The sequence below is a fragment of the Heteronotia binoei genome, chromosome 13 (genome assembly GCF_032191835.1).
Source record: "Heteronotia binoei isolate CCM8104 ecotype False Entrance Well chromosome 13, APGP_CSIRO_Hbin_v1, whole genome shotgun sequence".
Classification (NCBI taxonomy): domain Eukaryota; kingdom Metazoa; phylum Chordata; class Lepidosauria; order Squamata; family Gekkonidae; genus Heteronotia; species Heteronotia binoei.
Window position 1 is genome coordinate 59,730,786 of NC_083235.1, and position 20,496 is coordinate 59,751,281.

Genomic DNA, 20,496 nt, shown 5'->3' on the forward strand with positions numbered 1-20,496 from the left:
ATCACACCTGCTAAATAGTGCATTTCAATCCAATTTCAATGTACTTTCCAACTGGATTTTACCAAGCGAGCTGGCAAAATCCAGTTGGAAAGTGCATTTAAAGTGGATTGAAACTGCATTATTTAGCATGTGTGATCACAGCCTTAGTGTGACAGTGGTTATTCCATTGTATCTCTTCTTTGAATGTGATCACTACATCTAGAACAATCACATAGATTTTTGTTCTGCCTTTCTGCTAATTATTCTTTTGTATATTTATAATTCAAAGGTTAAAACAGATTTTGGTATTTTTACCACTGATCATTCGATTGCTGGTAATAATTGCTGAGCCAACACAGGAATGGTCTGAATATATCTAATCCTAGTTCCAGGATTAAAACTAAAGATGTTTAAACTGGCCCAGCTCTGGGATGGGAAAACACTTGGCCTCCTCACAGTTTCTTAGAGGGAAGGTGAATGCAATAAATAAGAAGTGAAACAGCAGAGTCAAGAATCATCAAGTAGCTACAACACCATTTAAGATAAATATGCAGCATTCAGGAAAAATCTTTATTGGAAAAACATGCTGTTTCTGATCAGTACAAAGAACACCTTGCAAGCTTCAAAGGCAAAGACGCTTCTAAGTTCTCACTTCAATTGCCTTTTTCCACTTTGTATCTATCCTAAGAAGGGGTGGTTTATGTTGTTGGTAAGAATTGCACTTGCAGCAGATATCCTGCTTCCACCCTGAAGCCTGTTTCTGAAAATAGGAATATTTGGCATTAAAAGCATCTCACCTTTAGCTGCCCCCACACTACACTGATTACTTGAAAAGGAAAAAATATGGCTATGAAATGCATGATTTGGCCATTTTGAAATGCAGCAGTCCTTCCCTGAGCATTTCCACCCCTGTTCCATGACAGTGTTGTTTCTATTACTCTTAACGCTTCAGAGCTCCGCACAGGATTGTTCTAGCCAATGTGAGACTGGCCCTTGATTCCTTGAGGAATGGTGCGGGGCAACTAACATGGCACCCATGAAGAGTATTCCCTCTTTTTCTGCACCTATGTAGGCTTAATCCTAGACCTGGGAGTACCATTAGGAGAGTACTTGCCACAGCAGAACAGCAGCTCTCTTCCTTTTTAATTTTTTTTTCTCCCCAAGAAAAGTAAGGAAATCACAAGAATGGCACAGGAAAACAGTGTCACGATAGAACAGCTCAGTCTCATTCCGAGCAAGAGTGGTCAAGCATTTTCCTTAAATGGAAATGTGAAGATCCTCCTCTTTCTCCAGAAGAAACGGTTCTTTTTCTAAAGGAGGCATTCTTAGGTAAATCATCAGGATATCATGTGCATTCATCACGAGCTTTTTCATTCCTCGCTGTGGTTCTGCAAAACTAATGAGCTTTCCTTCTAGAGTCAAGACCAGGTGATGACAAATGGCTCCCCCATCAGCAGAGAGAGGGGGATGTTAAGGATCTGAGGGAGGAAGAAGGGACAGTTAGTGGCAGCTACTCAGTCAACAGTCAGGACTCAGGAATCACAATGAGGGATGATGGACTAATTCAGATGGTATCACCTGTTGGGGACTGAGGCACAAATTATATGAGCCACCTTGCCCTTAGGTGTCCTATACATGTAGTTCTGAAGATCAGGAGCATTGTAAGTGATTCTGGGGCTCCAGAATAATTGCCAAGCCCCTCCAATCAAGGCCAAGCAAGGAGTGACCCTCAGAACATGCAAGGTGGGTGGGAGCCCCCTCTGCTCCTTAAAGCCAGCTAATCAAGGCCTAGATAGATCAGGTGCAAGCATCTGCAGGAGCCTGCTCTTCTTTTTAGATCGCTGGTACTCACTCCACTACTCACAGCCACATTTGCAATTCTCATCAATTGAAAGAGTCACATTTACTTTCATCTTTGGCACGAGGCCTGTACCTCAGGAAGGTTCACAATTTATCTCTTCTTTTGGTGGCAGTTGTTTCAAGGTGAGAACTACCTGTCAGTCAGAAGTCCCACCCACTTCCTCCACATTCCTGAAAAGGGGCAGGTGGTACATTGGGGAACGGTGCTCAGTGGAGCCTCAGGTGGCATGTCAAAGCCACTGAGTATCACTGGTTTAGGTACATATCCACATTTGTTTCAGGCATTAGAGGAAGCAATCATGCATGCTCCATGCAGAAATGGTCCCTAAATATTTATCTGGTTATGCCCATGTTTAAAACCAAAATACCACAAAGTTTTTACACCAAGTATCAAGAATCATGGCAATATGCATATGTTTCCTTTGTCTGTATTTTTACATACTTTTCTATTTATCAGCAGGAGGAGCGACAGTGTGGTTTTAATGGGTTAGTGTCAGACCTGACTTAGGAAGCATTTTAATTGATTTAGATAAATCATCAGGACATCACATGTTCAAATCTCTGGTCAGCCATGAAAGCTCACTAGCTGATTCTATGCCAGTCATTCAGTCTCAGCCTTATCTACCTAATAAAGGTGTTGCAGGGATGAAATGGAATGGAAAATCATATATACTAATCTGAGCTCCTCAGAGGAAAGACAGGAGAGAGGGATCATAATGGGTCAAATATTGAGCATAACTGGAGAGAAGGGAGAGCCAGACACTTTGGGTTGGCTCCAACAATACGCAAATGCAATGACTGCAGATCTTTCCCTTGATTCTGCTCCTCCCAGCAGTCCTTTCTGACCCCTGTAGTGTTTATTTCCCAAAGCTGCAGAACACCTGTGGTCTAACAGCCATGTACACTGGGAAGCTGCATGGGGAGGAGGAAAGGGGAGACATTACCCTCTCCTCACTCTTCCATCAGTGGAGCTGCATTGACAGAAAGGACAACTTCATCACCTTCCTTCCCCCTGCAGCCTTCTAACTTATGCAGGTCCCATGGCCCCAGGAATATGCTTTCCCATAGTCTGAAAGTACTATAGGGAAGGCAGGAGATCTGTGACAATCAGCACTTTTGCTGATGGATTGCTAGACTCAACCCTTTGGAGCTACTCCTTGACCATCTTTGACTTCTTAGTGTTTACAAAACATGCTGTATGTTTTCGTGCTGAAATAACGGGAGTTTATTCATAACTCCCTGTATGTTGGTCTCATGGAGTAGCCTTTTGTTGTGCAGGCAGCGCCCTCTGCATCCAGAGATGACTTTACCTTAGTATCTAAGCGGTAAGAGAAGTCTGCAATGGGAATGCCATTTGCCAGGACATGGTGAGGAGGGCTGGGAACACCCTGCACAGTCACTTCCTGCAGCAGCAGACCATCGACTTGGCTGTTGAGTTTTACAATCTCATTAACCAGCATGCCCTGTAACAGAGGAAGGATGTGAGTGGTTGGAAATCATGGCAGTTTGGATGGCACCAAATTCAGCATCCCTCAACAGTGAAGGAATATTGGGTTAGCAGAGTGCTCAAGACACATGTCACAGCAGAATTTATCTGGGGTATGCGTTTGTGTGCTGCAGGGAAATAAAGTTACACACAGAGACCTTTTTATCTTTGCAAAACTAATAGGAGTCCTTTATTGCTAGGAACTCATTCTAGACAGGATAGAGTAGGGATGGGATTCTAACCTAGCTGAATTAACTAGGTTGGATGGAGATGCAAGAGGCATTTCCTGCCCTCATGGTGCTACATGTGATGAGAAAGTGCCAGTTAGAAGGAGGGAAGATTCCCTGATAGTAGCAATCTACACATCACATCAATTGTTTTGTATAATTTGTCAGTAGAAATGAAGGATACTTACAGTCTCCTGACGTATCTGACTCTCTATAAGTCCCCCTGTGAAGTCTGACGATAAGACACAGTGCGAAGTCCTTCATTTCCAATGAACAGATGGTTTAATATTTAAAGGGGCAGGAATTAAGATGGGACAGGGCTCTCTTAATTCTTCTTCCCTAATAATCTGGCAGTTCCAGTAAGAAGAGACAACTGGAGTAAATGGAAGCTATTTACAGCCCATAGCAGAATCAGTTTCTTACAGGACAGGAAAATATATATAGTTTCTTATGGATAAATAAAATGATCAACAAAGTTTTACAAGTTTGACAGTATGAATATTAATACTATAATAGAAGTTTAGAATAGATCTAGTAAGTACTTGTCCACTGCCAGTTCTCCTTAACATCTTCTATTAGAGACAGGGAATTTGCCCAGAATATTGAGATTTTAAAAATTCAAGAATTGGGAAAATGCTAAGTTTGGAAAATATTTAGATTTATTATGAAGTAATAGGCTTATTCCCCACAATACGAGTTCTACAATCCAGAATCTTCAAATTACAAATTTTGATTATTTCCAAATATGTAATTTTGTATCTTTACAAATAAGAATTAAAGTTAGACTTACATTGAATAAATCTTAGAATTATTTGTTGGATAATTAGAAACTTTTAAAAACAATGTATAATTTATTAATTGAACTTGAATTTAAAAATTATAATGAGCATAATAAAATGGTTTGATTTTGAGCTGAGAAATCCATACAAAAGAATCAGTATCTTCTATGAACATTAAGTTAACATACAACTGTTTTAAAATGATTAATCAATGGTATATGATATATTTGAGGTTCTCTAAAATAAGCAGTAGGATAATTTTTTAATAAGCTGACTTCCAACACAATGCAATTTTATTTATTTATTTTTTAATTGTTCATAAAGTTATTCATGATGTTTGGAGCACTACTCTTCTGATGGCCCTGAAGTTGCTTTACTTAAATGCACCGAAATCCAGTTTTTTAGAGGGAACTGGCGCTAAATTTATTGATGATGGCTAGAATTATTTTCACTAGACATTGGAAGACCCAGATACTTCCTGATGAAAGAGACCGATTATTAAAAATTTATGATACTCTGCATATGTCAAAATTAACTGAGTTGCAATGTTTTGGGAACATAAAGTATGAAGAAAAAAGTTGGCAAGCCCTCATCAGACATTTAAATTCAGTAGTAGAGCAAAATAGCATGGTTTGTTAGGTAGAATGTAATATATGCTAGCTGATTATCAAACTGAATATTGTTTTGTATAATTATTATTTATGTGATGATATCATAATAGACGATATATAATTTTCATACATATACACAGAGAGAGAATCACAGTTCCTGTTATGAATAATCAACCTTAAGAAGGGTCAGATGCAAATTTTATTTAAAAAATAATATTCGTTAACTGCCATAAAGATGAATTTCTATTCCCTGGCTCATAGCAGGCTTGTAGCCTTCCACTGTCCTGTCACCAAAGAAGGCATCTGGCCCACTGATCCCAGAAGTAGGAAGGAAAGGGGGTTCTGGCACCCAGTTCCCAGTTCTTTCCCTCAGACTGGCTTTCCATACTCTACCCCCGTCTTTGGTTTGAGATAAATCTGCTGCTTCCTCCCTGGCTGAGTGTGGTGCCTTCCCTTTATGGGATTCCTTGGCCCCATCCCCACCTGGACTTTATCCAATCCCCTTCCACCTTTTTCACCTGCAAGAGAGCTTTTTCACACAGCCTAAGTATTCCGGTATGCCAGCTGGTCAGTTACTGAATAGTAATGGGTTTCTGCTGGCATTTCAGACAGACCCGATTCAGTAACTGGCTGCTACCGGAATACTCTCACCTTTTCACACAGTCCCGCGGCTGTCCTGGTAGTGAGGCATGCCTGAGTCGTTACTAACAAAGAGCAGCTTCTTCCACTTTTCAACCCCTCCTTCCGGATTGAAATCGGTATGGGGCGCTGTGTGAAATGTCCAGTATCTAATCCGGGAGCAGTTTTCGCGCCCTTTTTCGCCCGCCAGCACGCGATCTCCGGCTTTTTTGGGGGGGAACGTCCGGCTAAGATCGCTATAGCGCTATAGTGACGTATCACAACAGCATCACCATAGGGATGCCTGGGTTCCATTAAGATGCCAGAGATCGCCGCCGCTGAAACCTGGTAACTTATCTCAATGGAGCCTAGCCATCTCTATGGTGGTGCTGTTATGATACGTTGCTATAGCGCTATAGCAATCTTTGCCCAACGTTCCAAAAAAAAGCTGGAGATCGCGAGCCCGCAGGCAAAAACGGCTGGTGCTGGTGGAAGCAAGATAAAAGCGGAACAGTGTGAAATGGCTTGCTTCAATCACGAAATCCTACTGGGGGGAAAAAACATGTGTCTGAAAACTCCCATCCCTGTCTTGGATTACTGCAAGGCGGCACAATACCGACTCCCTTCCGGTTTCAACTGGTAAGTGTGAAAAGGGCCTATAAAAGGAAGGGCAAGCTCTTCCTGCCTCTTCCCCCACTGCCTGTATCCTTGCCCTGCCCCTTTTCCTTGCTGCTCAGGGCTGCTTCTTAGCCTGTCCCATCCTGGCCTTCCTCAAGTCTGGCATCCGCCTTGTCTTCTGACCACTCTCCCTCCCTCGTCTTGCCTGGCTTCTCACCTTGGGCTATATCAGAGTAATCTGCTTGGATCCTGATCACCTCTTTATCCTGGCCTTCCTTGCTTGGGTGAATCAGGCCCCAGTTGTCCTCAGCTTGAGTAGCAAGGGGCAGGATCGGCTCCTGACACTCAACAAAGACACAAGACAATCCACACCCCCCCTAAATATATAAAATACCACATGTCTGAGGTCAACCCAATGTGCTCTTCTGTTGTCTGGAAGGGGTAAGTCAAGAGCAGGTGGACATGCTGTTTCCAAGGGAAAAGCTTTCTCTGCTGCTAGTAAGAGGCAGAGCCATCAACACAGTGGCAATACACATATCAGCCACAGCCAGGCTGTCTTTCAGAAAGATTTGGTTCTGCTGCAGCCTTCTCTTTCAGATATCATATATGAAGCAGAGATGGTGCCAGCAAGGGCTTCTGCCTTCCAGTTCTGATGTGATGAAAGGGCCCAGGTGAAAGTTATAAAATACCAAGTGTTTTTCTGTGGGTCAGTCTGGAATGTGTGATAGTCAACTGCCACACTCGACAAAGGGGTGGTCTGTAAATTTAAAAGATCCCAGGGTGCTATAAGAACTTACACACCACGTAACATTAATATAAAGAGGCAGCACTGGTTAGCAGATATAAACTATAGCTAGGTATCGGGGAGGGCTGGATGCTTCTTCAGATGGGCTGCAACAATAGAAGGCCTAGAACATTTTGTATTGTACCAATGCCAAGATTTTGGCAGAGGAACAGTATTATGCTACTAATACACCAGCAAGATTCTATTTGATGCACTGAGTCTAATTCTAGCAAACAGAAGTTACAAAAGGCGAGGATATAAGGGGAGAACTTCAAAGCCACTGAGAAGTTGGTGAGACAAAAACCCCTGGGAACAGGAGGAAGGAACTGAATAAGCATAGCTTGGTGAAAAGACAATTAGTGAGAGGGGAACAGGTGCACTAAGAGCATTTACACAATCAAAAGAATCTCAGGGGAATAGAATAAAGGGAACAATTTTCACTGAAGGTAGAGCAAAAGGCATGGTGTTAAATTGTCGGAAACACACTTAGATTAAATGCTAGTTAAATATTCTTAACTGTACTGGTTGCTCAAACCATCTAGGGAGGTTGTTGAATCTCCTTTCCCTATGAAGAAAGGTTGAAACGCTTGGGACTCTTTAGCTTGGAGAATCGTCGACTGTGGGGTGACATGATAGAGGTTTACAAGATAATGCATGGGATGGAGAAAGTAGAGAAAGAGGTATTTTTCTCCCTTTCTCACAATACAAGAACTCGTGGGCATTCGATGAAATTGCTGAGCAGACAGGTTAAAATGGATAAAAGGAAGTACTTATATATATATATAAAATTTTGGCCACTGTGTGACACAGAGTGTTGGACTGGATGGGCCATTGGCCTGATCCAACATGGCTTCTCTTATGTTCCTTTTTGGGAAGCTTTGAAAGAAAGAGGTGAATGAATTTTTCAGGGGATACTTCTGGGTGAGAAGAAATGATTATCTCTTGGGTAGCCTTCCACTTTGACAACTCTTTCAAGAAAAGATGGGGTACATTGGACAGAACTACAATAGGAGCAATTCAAGGTATCTAGCAGTATCCTCTTCAGATCACTCCTATCCCATTTGATGAGTCTTATTTATTTTGTTTTATATGTTGTTCCTCCTCAGTGGCTCAAGGCAGATAACAGAAGTTCAAAGGTAAGTGTTTTTAAAGGTACATCTCTTTACTATTACTCTTCCATTCTTAGGATCAGAACTGTTTTTCTAGAAACTCACATTTCTTGCCAGAAAGAGAATCTGTGTATAGTCACCCTTCTCAAAAGTCAGCAGTCCTTCACCATCATCCCAGAACAAGTCACCTCTAGCCACCCCTTCGGGTGTCAAAGCGACCATGAGGGTCATCCCCTTTTTACGGGACTCTGTGGTTGTCAAGGCAGGCTCCTGAAGAAAGAAGATACACCCCAGCATCAAAGTTATGGTTTCTCTTCAGTGATACTCCCCCCCTCTCACCAAACCAAGATGCCTTCACCTACCTCTCCCCCAGTTCTATCAGCAAAGATTCTGAGTGTTTGTTTATATCGGCACGCATGTAGAGGTGATGATGTCTCTGACAAATCAGTAGAGGTGACTCACCTGCAATGGCAGGATGTATCCTGCACGTATGTGGACATTGATTGTGTCAAGTGGAGCTGGTAAGAGAATCCACTGTCCCTTGCTGTGAATGGTGGATCCCTGAAAGGATGCATGAGAAACAGATACACAATGGGATGTGTTTGCTGGAGTGGGGGTGAGCAGAAAGAACACATAAAAGATGGCCAAGTTTCAGACAAAGTTGGTCACCAAAACAGCCTATCCTGTAGATGGCTCACTACCTCATAAATGTTCCCTCTTTTTTGCTTATGTTCAGGAATGGAAGAACAGTGCACTGTTGGAGCTCACAGGCAATAAGCCCGTTTACTAGCATTTAGCCAGTGTTTTACAATAAAAATAAATATGTATGCTAGCACACACCTGCTAACTTGTGTTCTCCTGCCTTCAAAATCCATGTTAACTTCAGATTACTTAATGTTAGTTTTAACACTGGATGATTCAGGTTGTTGCAATCAAATTTCAAGACCTCTCTCCTCTGCACCTTCAGAAGTAAAACAGGTACAAAAATGACAGGGCATCCAAGCACCACTGTGGCTGGGAGAATTTGTGGGGCCCATAAACATGGCTGACCTTTAAGTACCAGTCAGCTTCTAATCTCCTTGCAAAGGGAACCAAAAATCTGAAGAGGAAACAAATGCAGGGGATCTCCATATGCCAACAAAAGTGGCAATCAGGACACCACCAGCACCCTGTTTAAATTCAAAATATGCAGACATCTAACAGAGGGATGTGCTTTTGCTCCAGGAACTGACATGATGTGGAAAGTTCTATTTGTCAGACGAAAAGGGGAAAGCCAGTGTGGTATAATGTTTAAAGTGTCAGGGTAGGATTTGGGAGACACAGGTTGAAATCCTCAATCTGCCGTGGAAATCTGCTGAGTGACCTTGAGTCAGTCACACATTCTCAGCCTAACCTTTCTCACAGGGTTAACGTTGTGAGGAGAAAACAGTGTTGTAAGCTGCTTTTGGTCCCCACTGGAGACAGTCACTCGTTACTGTCTGCCCTTCTATCAAATGACCCCCCCCCCCCAACCTAAGTCTTTTCCAGAGGAAGTAGCAAGACTCACTATCATCAAGTTGTACCAGGTGCCCGAAGGGAAGTAGCCACTGACTTTTGTCTTCCCAGCCTCCAGTACAGGAGTGATGAGAAGTGCTGCTCCCCACATGAGCTGCCGGTCAATGTCCCACGTATTGGGGTCTTTAGGGAACCTAAAAAGACAATCATTCAGGCAATGGGCTTGATCCAGTGATAGCTTCTGCTGATGGAAGGGATTGCTGTCAATGGAACGGGACTTTGTTCTCTGCTCCCCCTGCAATGCAGCATGAACGGCTCCTGAAAATGCTGTTCCTGGGAGGGACAAAACCCTCCTAGAACAGCATGAGGAGGAAAGTGGGGGTTTGCAGTACTAGAGGGATATCAACAAAAATCTGCTTCACTCTTCCATTCGAGGAAATTTACTGCTGGATCCAGCCCCCTCAAAGACTTTGTTTTTGTCAGGAAACCCTCCCCCCCCTCCCTCACCACATCAAAAACATTCTCCTATCTCAGAGCGTATTCCTTCAGCTGATACCAGGAGGCTCCTGGATAAAGACCCACTTCACTGGAAATAGAATAGAATGAACCTTTGGATTGCTTATTTACCACATTTGTATCCTATGCTTCCTCTGTGGAGCTCAGGATGAAGGTTTTCTCCTTCATTTTACCCTCATGACAATTCTGTGGGGTAGATTAGACTGACCAATCGCAACTGGACTAGAAATCTGTTGTGTGGCGGAACATGCATTTGCATCTATGTCTTAAACATACAACGATCTAAGTTTAGAACTCCGCTATACTACACAGGGCCTTCTGCTCGTTCAATAATGGTGCTTTGGCATGGACCATTTTTTGAGAGCTGGATGTACATCTAATACACCTGCTCCTACTGCTTTCTAAAATGAAACAAAATTGCCATGTATGAAGGAATGTCTCCTCTTCTACAGTACAGCTATGATTATCCTCCCAAGACCTGTTCTCTGTTCTCCTCCTCATTAAGGCAAGGTGGATGGCAACTAGGGACAGAGCTTTCTCAATGGTGGCACCCTGCCATTGAAAGGCCTACCTTTTGAGGCCTGCCCGCCTCTTAGATGTCAGGCTACAATATTCCTTTTTGCCCAGGCATTTAAGTGACAAAGTTTTAACCCACATTAGAACTGTCCATTGTAATACTCTTCTCTGATGTTATGGCCAGTACTCCCTCTAAGCTGTGGAGTTCTGTGAGCAAAAATTCTACTCCATGAACTACTGGCATTAAAGCTGTGAGTGAGCGATTTGGCTTTTACATAAATTAGTTTGCTCTGGGGCCATCTTTCTTGAGCTGAGACAAAAATGTGTGAGCTGGAGGCTAAAAAACTGAGCTAGCTCACACTAACTCATCTTAGGGGGAATATTAGTTATGCCCTGTATCCTGCCTATTTTAATGTTTAGCTGGCTTGCTTTTAAGTTGCTCTTGATGGACTGTTGATTTTACGACTCTTAGGTTATGATGGTTATATTGCTAATTAGGTTAGTTTTGATTGAGTTGTTATATTAATGCAGAGTTTTAACTTTTCTACCAGCTTTGGGGGAAGCAGCATATACATTTTCTGAATTAAATAATGCATCTGTATTCTATTATATAAGAGCCCTGTGGCGCAGAGTGGTAAAGCTGCAGTACTGCAGTCGGAGCCCTCTGCTCACGACCTGAGTTCAATTCCAGTGGGAGCTGGTTCAGGTAGCCGGCTCCAGGTTGACTCAGCCTTCCATCCTTCCGAGGTCGGTAAAATGAGTACCCAGCTTGCTGGGGGGAAAGTGTAGATGACTGGGGAAGGCAATGGCAAACCACTCCGTAAAAAGTCTGCCGTGAAAACGTTGTGAAAGCAACATCACCCCAGAGTCGGAAACGACTGGTGCTTGCACAGGGGACTACCTTTACCTTTAAAAAAAAATTCTATTATATTCCCTCCTTCTCAATCCAGGGCTGCTATGGTGAATCAGCTGTTTGTTTTCATGCACACTATTACAAAGCTGAGTCTGTGTCTTTTGCTTTCTTGAGCTACGCCAGCAGATCACATGGAAAATGTGGTGCTCAGTTTCCCACTAATGGAAGACTACAGAAGATCATGATCATACAGACTCCTGACCCTGGAGCTGCTCTGCTCCAATGGTTCAAGGATAAATGCCCAAAGAAACCCCACCTAACTCGTCACTGTCATCTCAGCTCTTTATTGACTTACTCCAGATAAAGAGGGCGACCAACAGTGTCTCCTGCAGTGTGGGCCTTGTGGAAGAGAGTGTAGAGGTAGGGAAGCAGTGAATAGCGCAGGAGAAGAGCTTTCCTCATGGCCTTCTGGGCTCCTTGACTAAAGGCATATGGCTCCTGAGGCTGCAAGACAGTAAGGACCATCATGTTGTGGACACATGGCACACATCGTGTTGCTGAGCTCTTGTACCAGAAAGGGCATCCCCCACCAAGTCTGCCAAGGTGGGATTCAGAAATCTACTCTTTCCTCTCAAGCCTTCAGTCATCATCACTCCTACGTTCCTTCCTTCTCTGGTGCACAATCGCATTCTGTGGGATGGAATTGATGAATGAGGATGAACCCATATGAGGCTTTGTTTTATACTGATTCAGACCCTCGGTCCATCAAGGTCAGTATTCTCTACTCAGACTGGCAGTGGTTCTCCAGAGTCAAAGTATGGATGAATGACACATGACAGATACCGCAGCCTCTCTGAAGCTTAGGAGGTCTGAATCTTGCCAGTGTCTGAATAGGAGACTGCCTTAGAATCACATGTAAACTGTCCTGAATTCCATGAGGGAAGAAAGGTGGCATATAAATAAAGGATTTGCAAATACATCATGTTATAATACATATATACACTGACTAGGGTATAAAGAACCTTGGCTTCCTCTCATCAAGCAGCTGAAACACAATTGTGCTGACTGTCTGGGAAATTTGCATCCTTATTACCTTTATTATTTTGAACACTCTTTGAGTTTCACCCGATCACAATACTTAGCACAACTTCTCATAACATAATGTTGTTCCCAGTGGCTAAATTCATGAGACTCATACCCAATGTTTCTTAAACATATGATAGCATTTTTATTTCTCTATGTACCCAAAATACAGTAGGAGAGAAGAAAAGCAATTTCCAGTTCTCAGATCTTAAAACTTATAAGTTTCTACCTTATTATTTAGCTTTTAGTTATATCTGCTAAAATCTAAATCCAGTATGCATTTGCAGAGACCCATCACTGTCCCAAAAGCTTTCAGAAAATCTAAGTTCTCTCAACAGATATCAGAGATCTCTGCAAGCAACCCAGAGAACATGTAGCTCTCTGAGATGGCAGTAAGAAACAGCATGAAATACAGCCCTTTTATAGTATCTAACATGTGAACCCCTTTCTCATCAAAGACTTTTTAAATATAAACATCTTGCCCATAAATCTTTATTTTGACATATCCCTCAATATCTAGATAACAGACACACTTAAGTGTTGGCTAATTTCCATCCCTCTTTGATGCCATCTGAACTTCAGATAGTGTCCAGAGAGAAAATCTTGATAAGGACAGTTTCCCATCACTCTGTACATTTAAACATTTTTCCGTGCCAATACTACTCTTCTCGTCCTCCCTCCCAACTGAATAGCCTTAACAGACCTTTTCTGTCCTGAGATACACTCAGGCAGCTTTCTTGCAAAGCATCCTGGGGCTTGTAGTCAGTAAGTGTCTGAGCAGTAGAAAAGGGCTTTAAAACAGTGAGTGTTTCCATGAATGGATGTTTCATAAAGGGGCCAACCTAGAATTTTTCCAGCAACACTGACCTTGTTGAGCAACTCAGAACTGCGCTTCTTGCCTTTCCCACTTTGAAAATGCCCTAACCTCATTTCTGAGAGTCAATGCGACTCTTGGTCACTGGTTTAACTCCTACAGAACTTCATGTCAGCTCTTTTTTCCACATCCTTTCCTATGGGCACAACCGGGTCAGAGAACAGATCCAATTAAGACAGGAGGAAACGTTAATCTTTAGCTCTTGTCCAGCAATGAATAAAGAGGAAAAGAACACCATGCATTGAAAATGCTTGTTTTAATGGCATAAAGCCAAAACTACCAAAGAAACATTATTTTATTCTTTTATAACCATGCAGGGGAATACTGGCCTTTGCACTTCAGGCTTTGCAACAAGGGCTATCGCAATAAAAACCCTCTGGCATTATTGAATCACAGCCTTACCTTGCCACTGCCTGTCTACATGCATTGCAAGAATGACCCGCTGTCATCACCTTACCCTGTTTCCATGATCATTGTGGTTTCGCATGAAGGGATAGAAGGCACCTAGCTGGGTCCAGCGCACGCACAGCTCTTCTGAAGTGTTGCCCACAAAGCCACAGATATCACCACCAACCAATGGCACACCATAGAGGTTAAAGAGCAGCACCGCTGGAGGTAAGAATATAAGATATATGGAATGAACTGGCACTGAACAAGATTGATGAGCAAGTCCTGAGGCAGGCCATGATAGATCCTGTCATTGGATATTGGAGGACGCTGGTGGTTATAACAAAATTCTCCTTGGCTAGCCAATTCCCACCTCTCAGGCCTGCAGCATTTCCTTCTCACGGGCATACAACAGGATCACGATAACGCAGGCAAAGCAGAATTAAGAGAGGCTTCCAGGGTTGGTTCTCCAAATATCTGTACCTGGTATAGTGTAGTATAAATGTTCCCAGGTGCTTGCAATATCTCCGGTCCAGTGGCCAGCGTAGCGACCATGGCTTGCAAAGGTAGAACGGGAAATCACAAACGGGCGTCTCCCTCGCGCTCTTACTAAAGCACTGAGAACAGGGGAGAGAAAAATCAGTGGCAGTTAGAAAGGGATTCAGTTTTTCAAGCTCCCAAGTACAAAGCCTTTGTGACAGATCAGTCTGCTAAATACTAGGCTGCAGATTCTACTGTGAAAACTATGTTATTCACTATAGAACATAATCTCAATTAGGACATGTCTTGCCATCTTGCACTAGGGTTTAATCTTAGCACCCAAGATAACCCCTCATAAACCAATAAGACCCTAACATGTTATTCTTCAATATCCATCTCTAAGAGATAGGTAGCTGTGTTAGTCTGTCCATAGCAGTAGGAAAGGGCAAGAGTCCAGTAGCACCTTAAAGACTAACAAAATTTGTGGCAGGGTTATGAGCTTTCTGGAGTCATACCCTGCCACATATTTCATTAGTCTTTAAAATGCTGTTTTCTCGTGCTGTTTTCTATATATCTAACTCGTGCTGTTTTCTATATACCGATGCTGTTTTCTCGTGCTGTTTTCTATATACCAAACTCGTGCTGTTTTCTATATATCTAAGAGCCACTTCACCTTTTGTGCAGGGTGGCTAAAGGAGAACTACCCAGTCTGCACTGCTCTGTAGCATACTCACTCATGTGAAGCAATGGCCTCTGTCAGCCCGTACAGATTGTGCAGGTTGTAGTGGGAGGACAGATATTGCTTACTGGAAGCACAGATGGTGTGTGTCTTCAGGGATCTCCCCAGAACACCTGTAAATGAAAGGGCAAGCGGTAATGCATAGACAACAAGGTCCCTATGTATGCATATCCGGTAATAAGCACAGGATTGTTGCAATATGGGTCTCAAAGCTACTGGAATCACTAGTTGCTTTTCAGGACACAGTAAAAGCAATGGCTTCGATCCTAAGAGCCCTTTCCATTCAGGGTTGGCACTTGAGCTTTAAGAAGGGTTTCCTCTCACTGAAACCATCTATTTTGATCCCCTTGTTGCCCCTGGAGGGGGCATTCACCCAGAGGTGCACAATTTCAGGGGCAGGGGGATGACAAGTGAGAAAGTCTCTGTTCCCAAAGCGTGGGCTCTGCTTGCACTGAGCAGGATCCTGGCCAATATCTTCTGTACTCAGAGTCTTCTAGAAATTTCTGTGATTCTGATCTATCACAGAGGAAGCAATTTCATGCCTTCTCAGCACCCAAAGTACACAAGAATATTCAGCTAGCCTAACCGGGTTGTTCACCAATATCACTAAGCCTCAAAGAGTTTGCCGAAACGTTAATTCAAAGATTATGAATTCTCGATCAAGGAACTGTTGAACAGAAGTGGAAAAATTCAAACAAGTTCCCTCCCTAATCAACATTTTGCTCTTTTTGGAGAAGTTGTGTTCCGTCATCATGCAACCATGCACATAATTTTAAATAGTTAAAGGTAAATGAATGCCAACCATATCATTACTCTTAGTAGAATACAGAAAAAGGCTGTAAATCACCAGCACATAAACCACAAATTGTTTCATTTTGCATGAATTCCATCAAAAGACTTCAAGGCTTCTTCCTCTTTCCTTCATAGCTTTAGTTGCTAATGTAGGACGTATTACTTTTGCTCCAATAACCTGTAGATTGCTATTCAGCAGAAATTCTATTTCCCATGCTACTAGAAAATATGCTCATAGTTAATTCTGAAGCAATCCATTTAATTATTCTGTTCTCACAGAGACTAAATGCTGATCCACATTTCCAGGGCTCAGAGCTGGTGGGGTAACTGAGGAGTCAGCAGGAAAGGAGAACTCCCTGTGTAATGCTGCACATGTATATTTGGAGGCACAAGACTTCCATAGCAAGATGGAGGAGTAGTCCTATGGATCAAGGAGAGTTTTAAGTAGGGCTTTTTTTGTAGCAGGAACTCCTTTGCATATTAGGCTACACACTCCTGATGCAGTCACTCCTCCAAGAGTTTACAGGGTTCTTAATACAGGGCCTACTGTAAGTTTCAGGAGGCTTGGCTACATCAGAAGGGTGTGGCCTAATATGCAAAGGAGTTCCTGCTATAAAAAAGCCTCTGGTTTTAAGAAAACATCCTTAAACATCCTACTTCAGTTGGATGTTATTAAACAGAATAATGGCTAGGGAACGAAGCTGCACTTGTGTTAAATTAGCAGAGTTAACGCTAGAGAACTGATCAAAACAGAATGAATTGATGGCCATTTTTAAAATTAATTTTCCTAAGATGCAGAAATTCCTCAGTTGTTTCATGCCAACATAAGAATAATTAATTTCACATTCCTCCCAACAGTCCATGTTTCTGCTATTACTCCTTACCTGGTACATAAGGGGGGTTCTCAAATTTGTTGTTGGGACAGCCATCCAAGGAACCTTCCACAAAATTGGATGGCTCATTCATGTCCTAGAAGAAAAAGGGCAGGGTGGCATATGATAATTTCTATTTTATGTCAGCATCCTGGTAAGAACAAAAGAATTCCATCCTTTATCTCTTTGCAAGAGCAGCTATGGACAGCACCATCACCTCCCAGCGTAAGAGAGACTCACAATCCACATGCCATCAAAGGGCACTTGGTCATGGAAATCCTTCACCATGTCATACCACCACTGCTGGGTCCGTGGGTTGGTGAAGTCAGGGAAGGCAGTGGGGCCAGGCCAAACCTGAAAGGTAAAGGACCAGAGATTTCAAAAAATGCCAGTGCGCATTCATTATCTATGTTTGAAGCACTCCTTGTTTAAGTGAAACTCTTCCGGGACGATAGGATAAGAGGAAAGCTAAGAGACCATAGAAGCATGGCCAGTCCTCTGAGAAAGTAAGATCCTCTCTACTTTCTAGATACCAATTCAAAAGTGGTACAACAAATGTTGTTTTTGGGAACATTCAGAATGCATGTTCTTGTATCTTGTTTTTCTTTCGATGTTCTCAGTGTATTTTTTTTCACAATAACACAAGTTATAAAATGCACGTTTCTGGGGATGACTAGGACCTCAAACTGAGGCTGGAGCCCAAAATCAAAGGATGACATTGCATGCTTGAGGGATGGTGGTGGTGATACAAGAACACTGCTTAAAACCCCATTTGAATCTTCTAGCAGGGATGTTGAACTCATTTGTTATGAGGGCTGAATCTGACATAAATGGGACTTTGTGTGGCCAGGCCATGTGTGTCGTAAAATGTAATGAGAGCCAGTTTGGTGTAGTGGTTAAGTGTGCGGACTCTTATCTGGGAGAACCGGGTTTGATTCCCCCCTCCTCCACTTGCACCTGCTGGAATGGCCTTGGGTCAGCCATAGCTCTGGCAGAGGTTGTCCTTGAAAGGGCAGCTGCTGTGAAACCCCTCTCCAGCCCCACCCACCTCACAGGGTGTCTGTTGTGGGAGAGGAAGGTAAAGGAGATTGTGAGCCGCTCTGAGACTCTTTGGAGTGGAGGGCGGGATATAAATCCAATATCATCTTCTTCTTCTAATGCCAGGTAGTAGATATATAAACTGTATAAAGGACGCAGACAAACACAACTTCATCTGCTCTGAGTGTATCGATTACATCTTGTTTTAAACTGGTCTCTTAGTAATGTCTCCCTGCCCTCACCAACTTCTCTGTTTTGCACTTTAATGTCAGTAGGCTTATGGATGTAGGCTTCATGCATCTGATGAAGTAATCTCTGGCTCTCAAAAGTTTATTCTAGAACAGGCTTTCTTGGTCTCTAAAGTGTCCCTGGACCTGTTTTATTTTGATGCTGCAGACTAACACATGGGTACCCATCTAAAACTGTCAACTTTCCTTGGTCAGCTCAGCTCAAGGATTATTAAAATCTGGACAATTTGCATCCAGGACTCACCTTCCCCAACAGAGGCTGCCCCGTTGCATTTAAGATGAAGACACCTTGTTTCAGGCCTTCATCATAGGGTTTGTAACTTCCAGAGGGGCTGGAACTGCTGATGCCAGGATCCTAAAAGGAATGCAAGAGGGGGGGAGAGAGAGAGATTCTGATGTAATGGATCTGACAGGGCACAAAAGGGCAAAGAACAACGGTGCAGTAAAGGTAGTAAACCCTTTGGAAGAGTTTCAAGCTTACCAAAACAAATGCCTCATGGGGCAGAGCAGACAAAGAATATTTTATTTAGATGCTGGGAATCAAGATTTTGGCATTCAGCCATTGTAAAAAACAAAATAACCCCAGCTCACACTCTGTGATGCAAACTGACCAATAGCAAACAGCTTATTTTGCACTTGGAATGCACATTTACGCATTTTGTCAGCTGTAACCTTAGAAGAGAAAGAAAGCATGCAAGTAAGCTGTGCAAGCCCCTATAGACTGCTTTTGGTTTCTTCACTGTTCAAACATATGAAACTGTCTTATACAGAGTCAGGCTACTGGTCCATTCAGCTCAATATGGTCTTCTCCAAATGTAAATGTAAATGTAAATGTGAGAGCCAGTTTGGTGTAGTGGTTAAGTGTGCGGACTCTTATCTGCGAGAACCAGGTTTGATTCCCCACTCCTCCACTTGCACGTGCTGGAATGGCCTTGGGTCAGCCATAGCTCTGGCAGAGGTTGTCCTTGAAAGGGCAGAGGTTGTCCTTGAAAGGGCAGCTGCTGTGAGAGCCCTCTCCAGCCCCACCCACCTCACAGGGTGTCTGTTGTGAGGGGAGAAGACATAGAAGATTGTAAGCCGCTCTGAGTCTCTGATTCAGGGAGAAGGGCGGGATATAAATCTGCAATTCTTCTTCTTCTTCTTCTTCAAGGTCTGAGGAGAAGGCCTTTTCCATTCCTGCAACCCAAGACCTCCTGGGATTACAGGAACTGATACTGGGAACTTCTACATGCAAACCCTATCCTATCCTGAATGATCAGTTTCTGCAGTGTAAACATAATAAGCTTAATCTAGCTTCATATTTCTAAATCATTTCCCGCCTCCACCAGTAAAGGCTACCAATGAAAGCGACAATGTTTGGGAACCCACCCTCAGGACAGCATGTAAGGCAGATTTTGCAGTTCAGCTGCAGGCTGGACAATTTCAAGACCCCTCTAAAAGCATCTAATTACACATCTTTCAAGAAAAAACTAAAGGCTAGCCCTGACCTGGATAGCTCAGCTAAGCAGGGCCGATCCTGGCAAATATTTGGATGAGAGACCTCCAAGGAATACCAGGGCTGGGATGCAGAGGCTGGCAATGGCAAACTACCTCTTTGCCTGTCCAAGCCCCAGTGGGGTTTGCCAGAAGTCAACCATGATTTCCAGGCACACATGTACGCACAAATACTCACCACCACCCTCACCCCCCAAAAAAGAGAGAAAAGATTAAAGGCTGATTGGAAAGGAATTTTATCACTTCAAAAATTTATTTCACCTTTCTGGTTGAAATGGAATGCTGGATTCTCACAGATTCCCAAAAGATTCAATGTCTACCTGCCCCACTTGTGATTTTTCCAGTGGAAAAGATTGTACTCCATATGTACCTACTACTTCTTGTATGTTAAGTAACAAATCCCAGATAAAAATGAGTAGCCTTGAATATTTAACAGCTAAACTTTGACTTATGGCATGATGATATAGTTCTAAATATTCTCATAGTTCTAAATGTTTCCCACCCTCACTAATAAAGGCTAACTATGAAAGCTGCAATGTTTGGGATTCCATCCTAGGGACAGATTCTGCAGTACAGTTGCAGATGGAACATTTTTTTTCTTTTTAAAAATTCTCATTCCTCCATGGCTGTCAAAAAAACACAGGAGACTCATCCTTTAGCGCATGCAGGGGGATCAACAAGGCGTTAGTCATCATAATGTAATATACAAAAGACTTTCAGTAAAGTTGGCTCTACAAGCACAGGAAGAATTCAGGCTTCACTAACTTACCACAATCATGACATATCTCCGACCATCGTGGTGGAAATTACGCACCATGTCTGGCATATCTCGGAACTTATCCTTATCAAAGGTAAAATCTCTCCTTGCATCAGTATAATCCAAGTCGTTCCACTGCACATCCTGTTGGGCGCAAGAATGTAGCATCAGTGAGGGTACAGGGCTGTTCCTATTCCCAACCCTTGTTTAGCTAGTTTCCCTCTTGTGCAAGGGCACAGCGGCTTCAGAGCCAGTTTGGTGTAGTGGTTAAGTGTGCGGACT

At 42.9% G+C, this 20,496-nt stretch overlaps 1 protein-coding gene across 1 annotated transcript in view; it reads right to left on the reverse strand.

Annotated features, from left to right (window-relative positions):
• Positions 1-515: 515 nt before the first annotated feature.
• Positions 516-20,496, reverse strand: part of GAA (alpha glucosidase) — a 29,926-nt gene continuing 9,945 nt past the window's right edge. The window contains exons 7-19 of the mRNA XM_060252620.1: positions 20,227-20,358; positions 18,208-18,318; positions 16,918-17,031; positions 16,690-16,774; positions 15,009-15,126; positions 14,278-14,411; positions 13,865-14,016; positions 11,806-11,954; positions 9,618-9,759; positions 8,534-8,632; positions 8,177-8,341; positions 3,150-3,302; positions 516-1,457 (exon numbers count right to left, since the gene is read on the reverse strand). Of these exons, the coding sequence (XP_060108603.1) occupies positions 1,398-1,457; positions 3,150-3,302; positions 8,177-8,341; positions 8,534-8,632; positions 9,618-9,759; positions 11,806-11,954; positions 13,865-14,016; positions 14,278-14,411; positions 15,009-15,126; positions 16,690-16,774; positions 16,918-17,031; positions 18,208-18,318; positions 20,227-20,358 (1,614 nt within the window). The 3' untranslated portion in view covers positions 516-1,397. The remainder of the gene's footprint in view (positions 1,458-3,149; positions 3,303-8,176; positions 8,342-8,533; positions 8,633-9,617; positions 9,760-11,805; positions 11,955-13,864; positions 14,017-14,277; positions 14,412-15,008; positions 15,127-16,689; positions 16,775-16,917; positions 17,032-18,207; positions 18,319-20,226; positions 20,359-20,496) is intronic.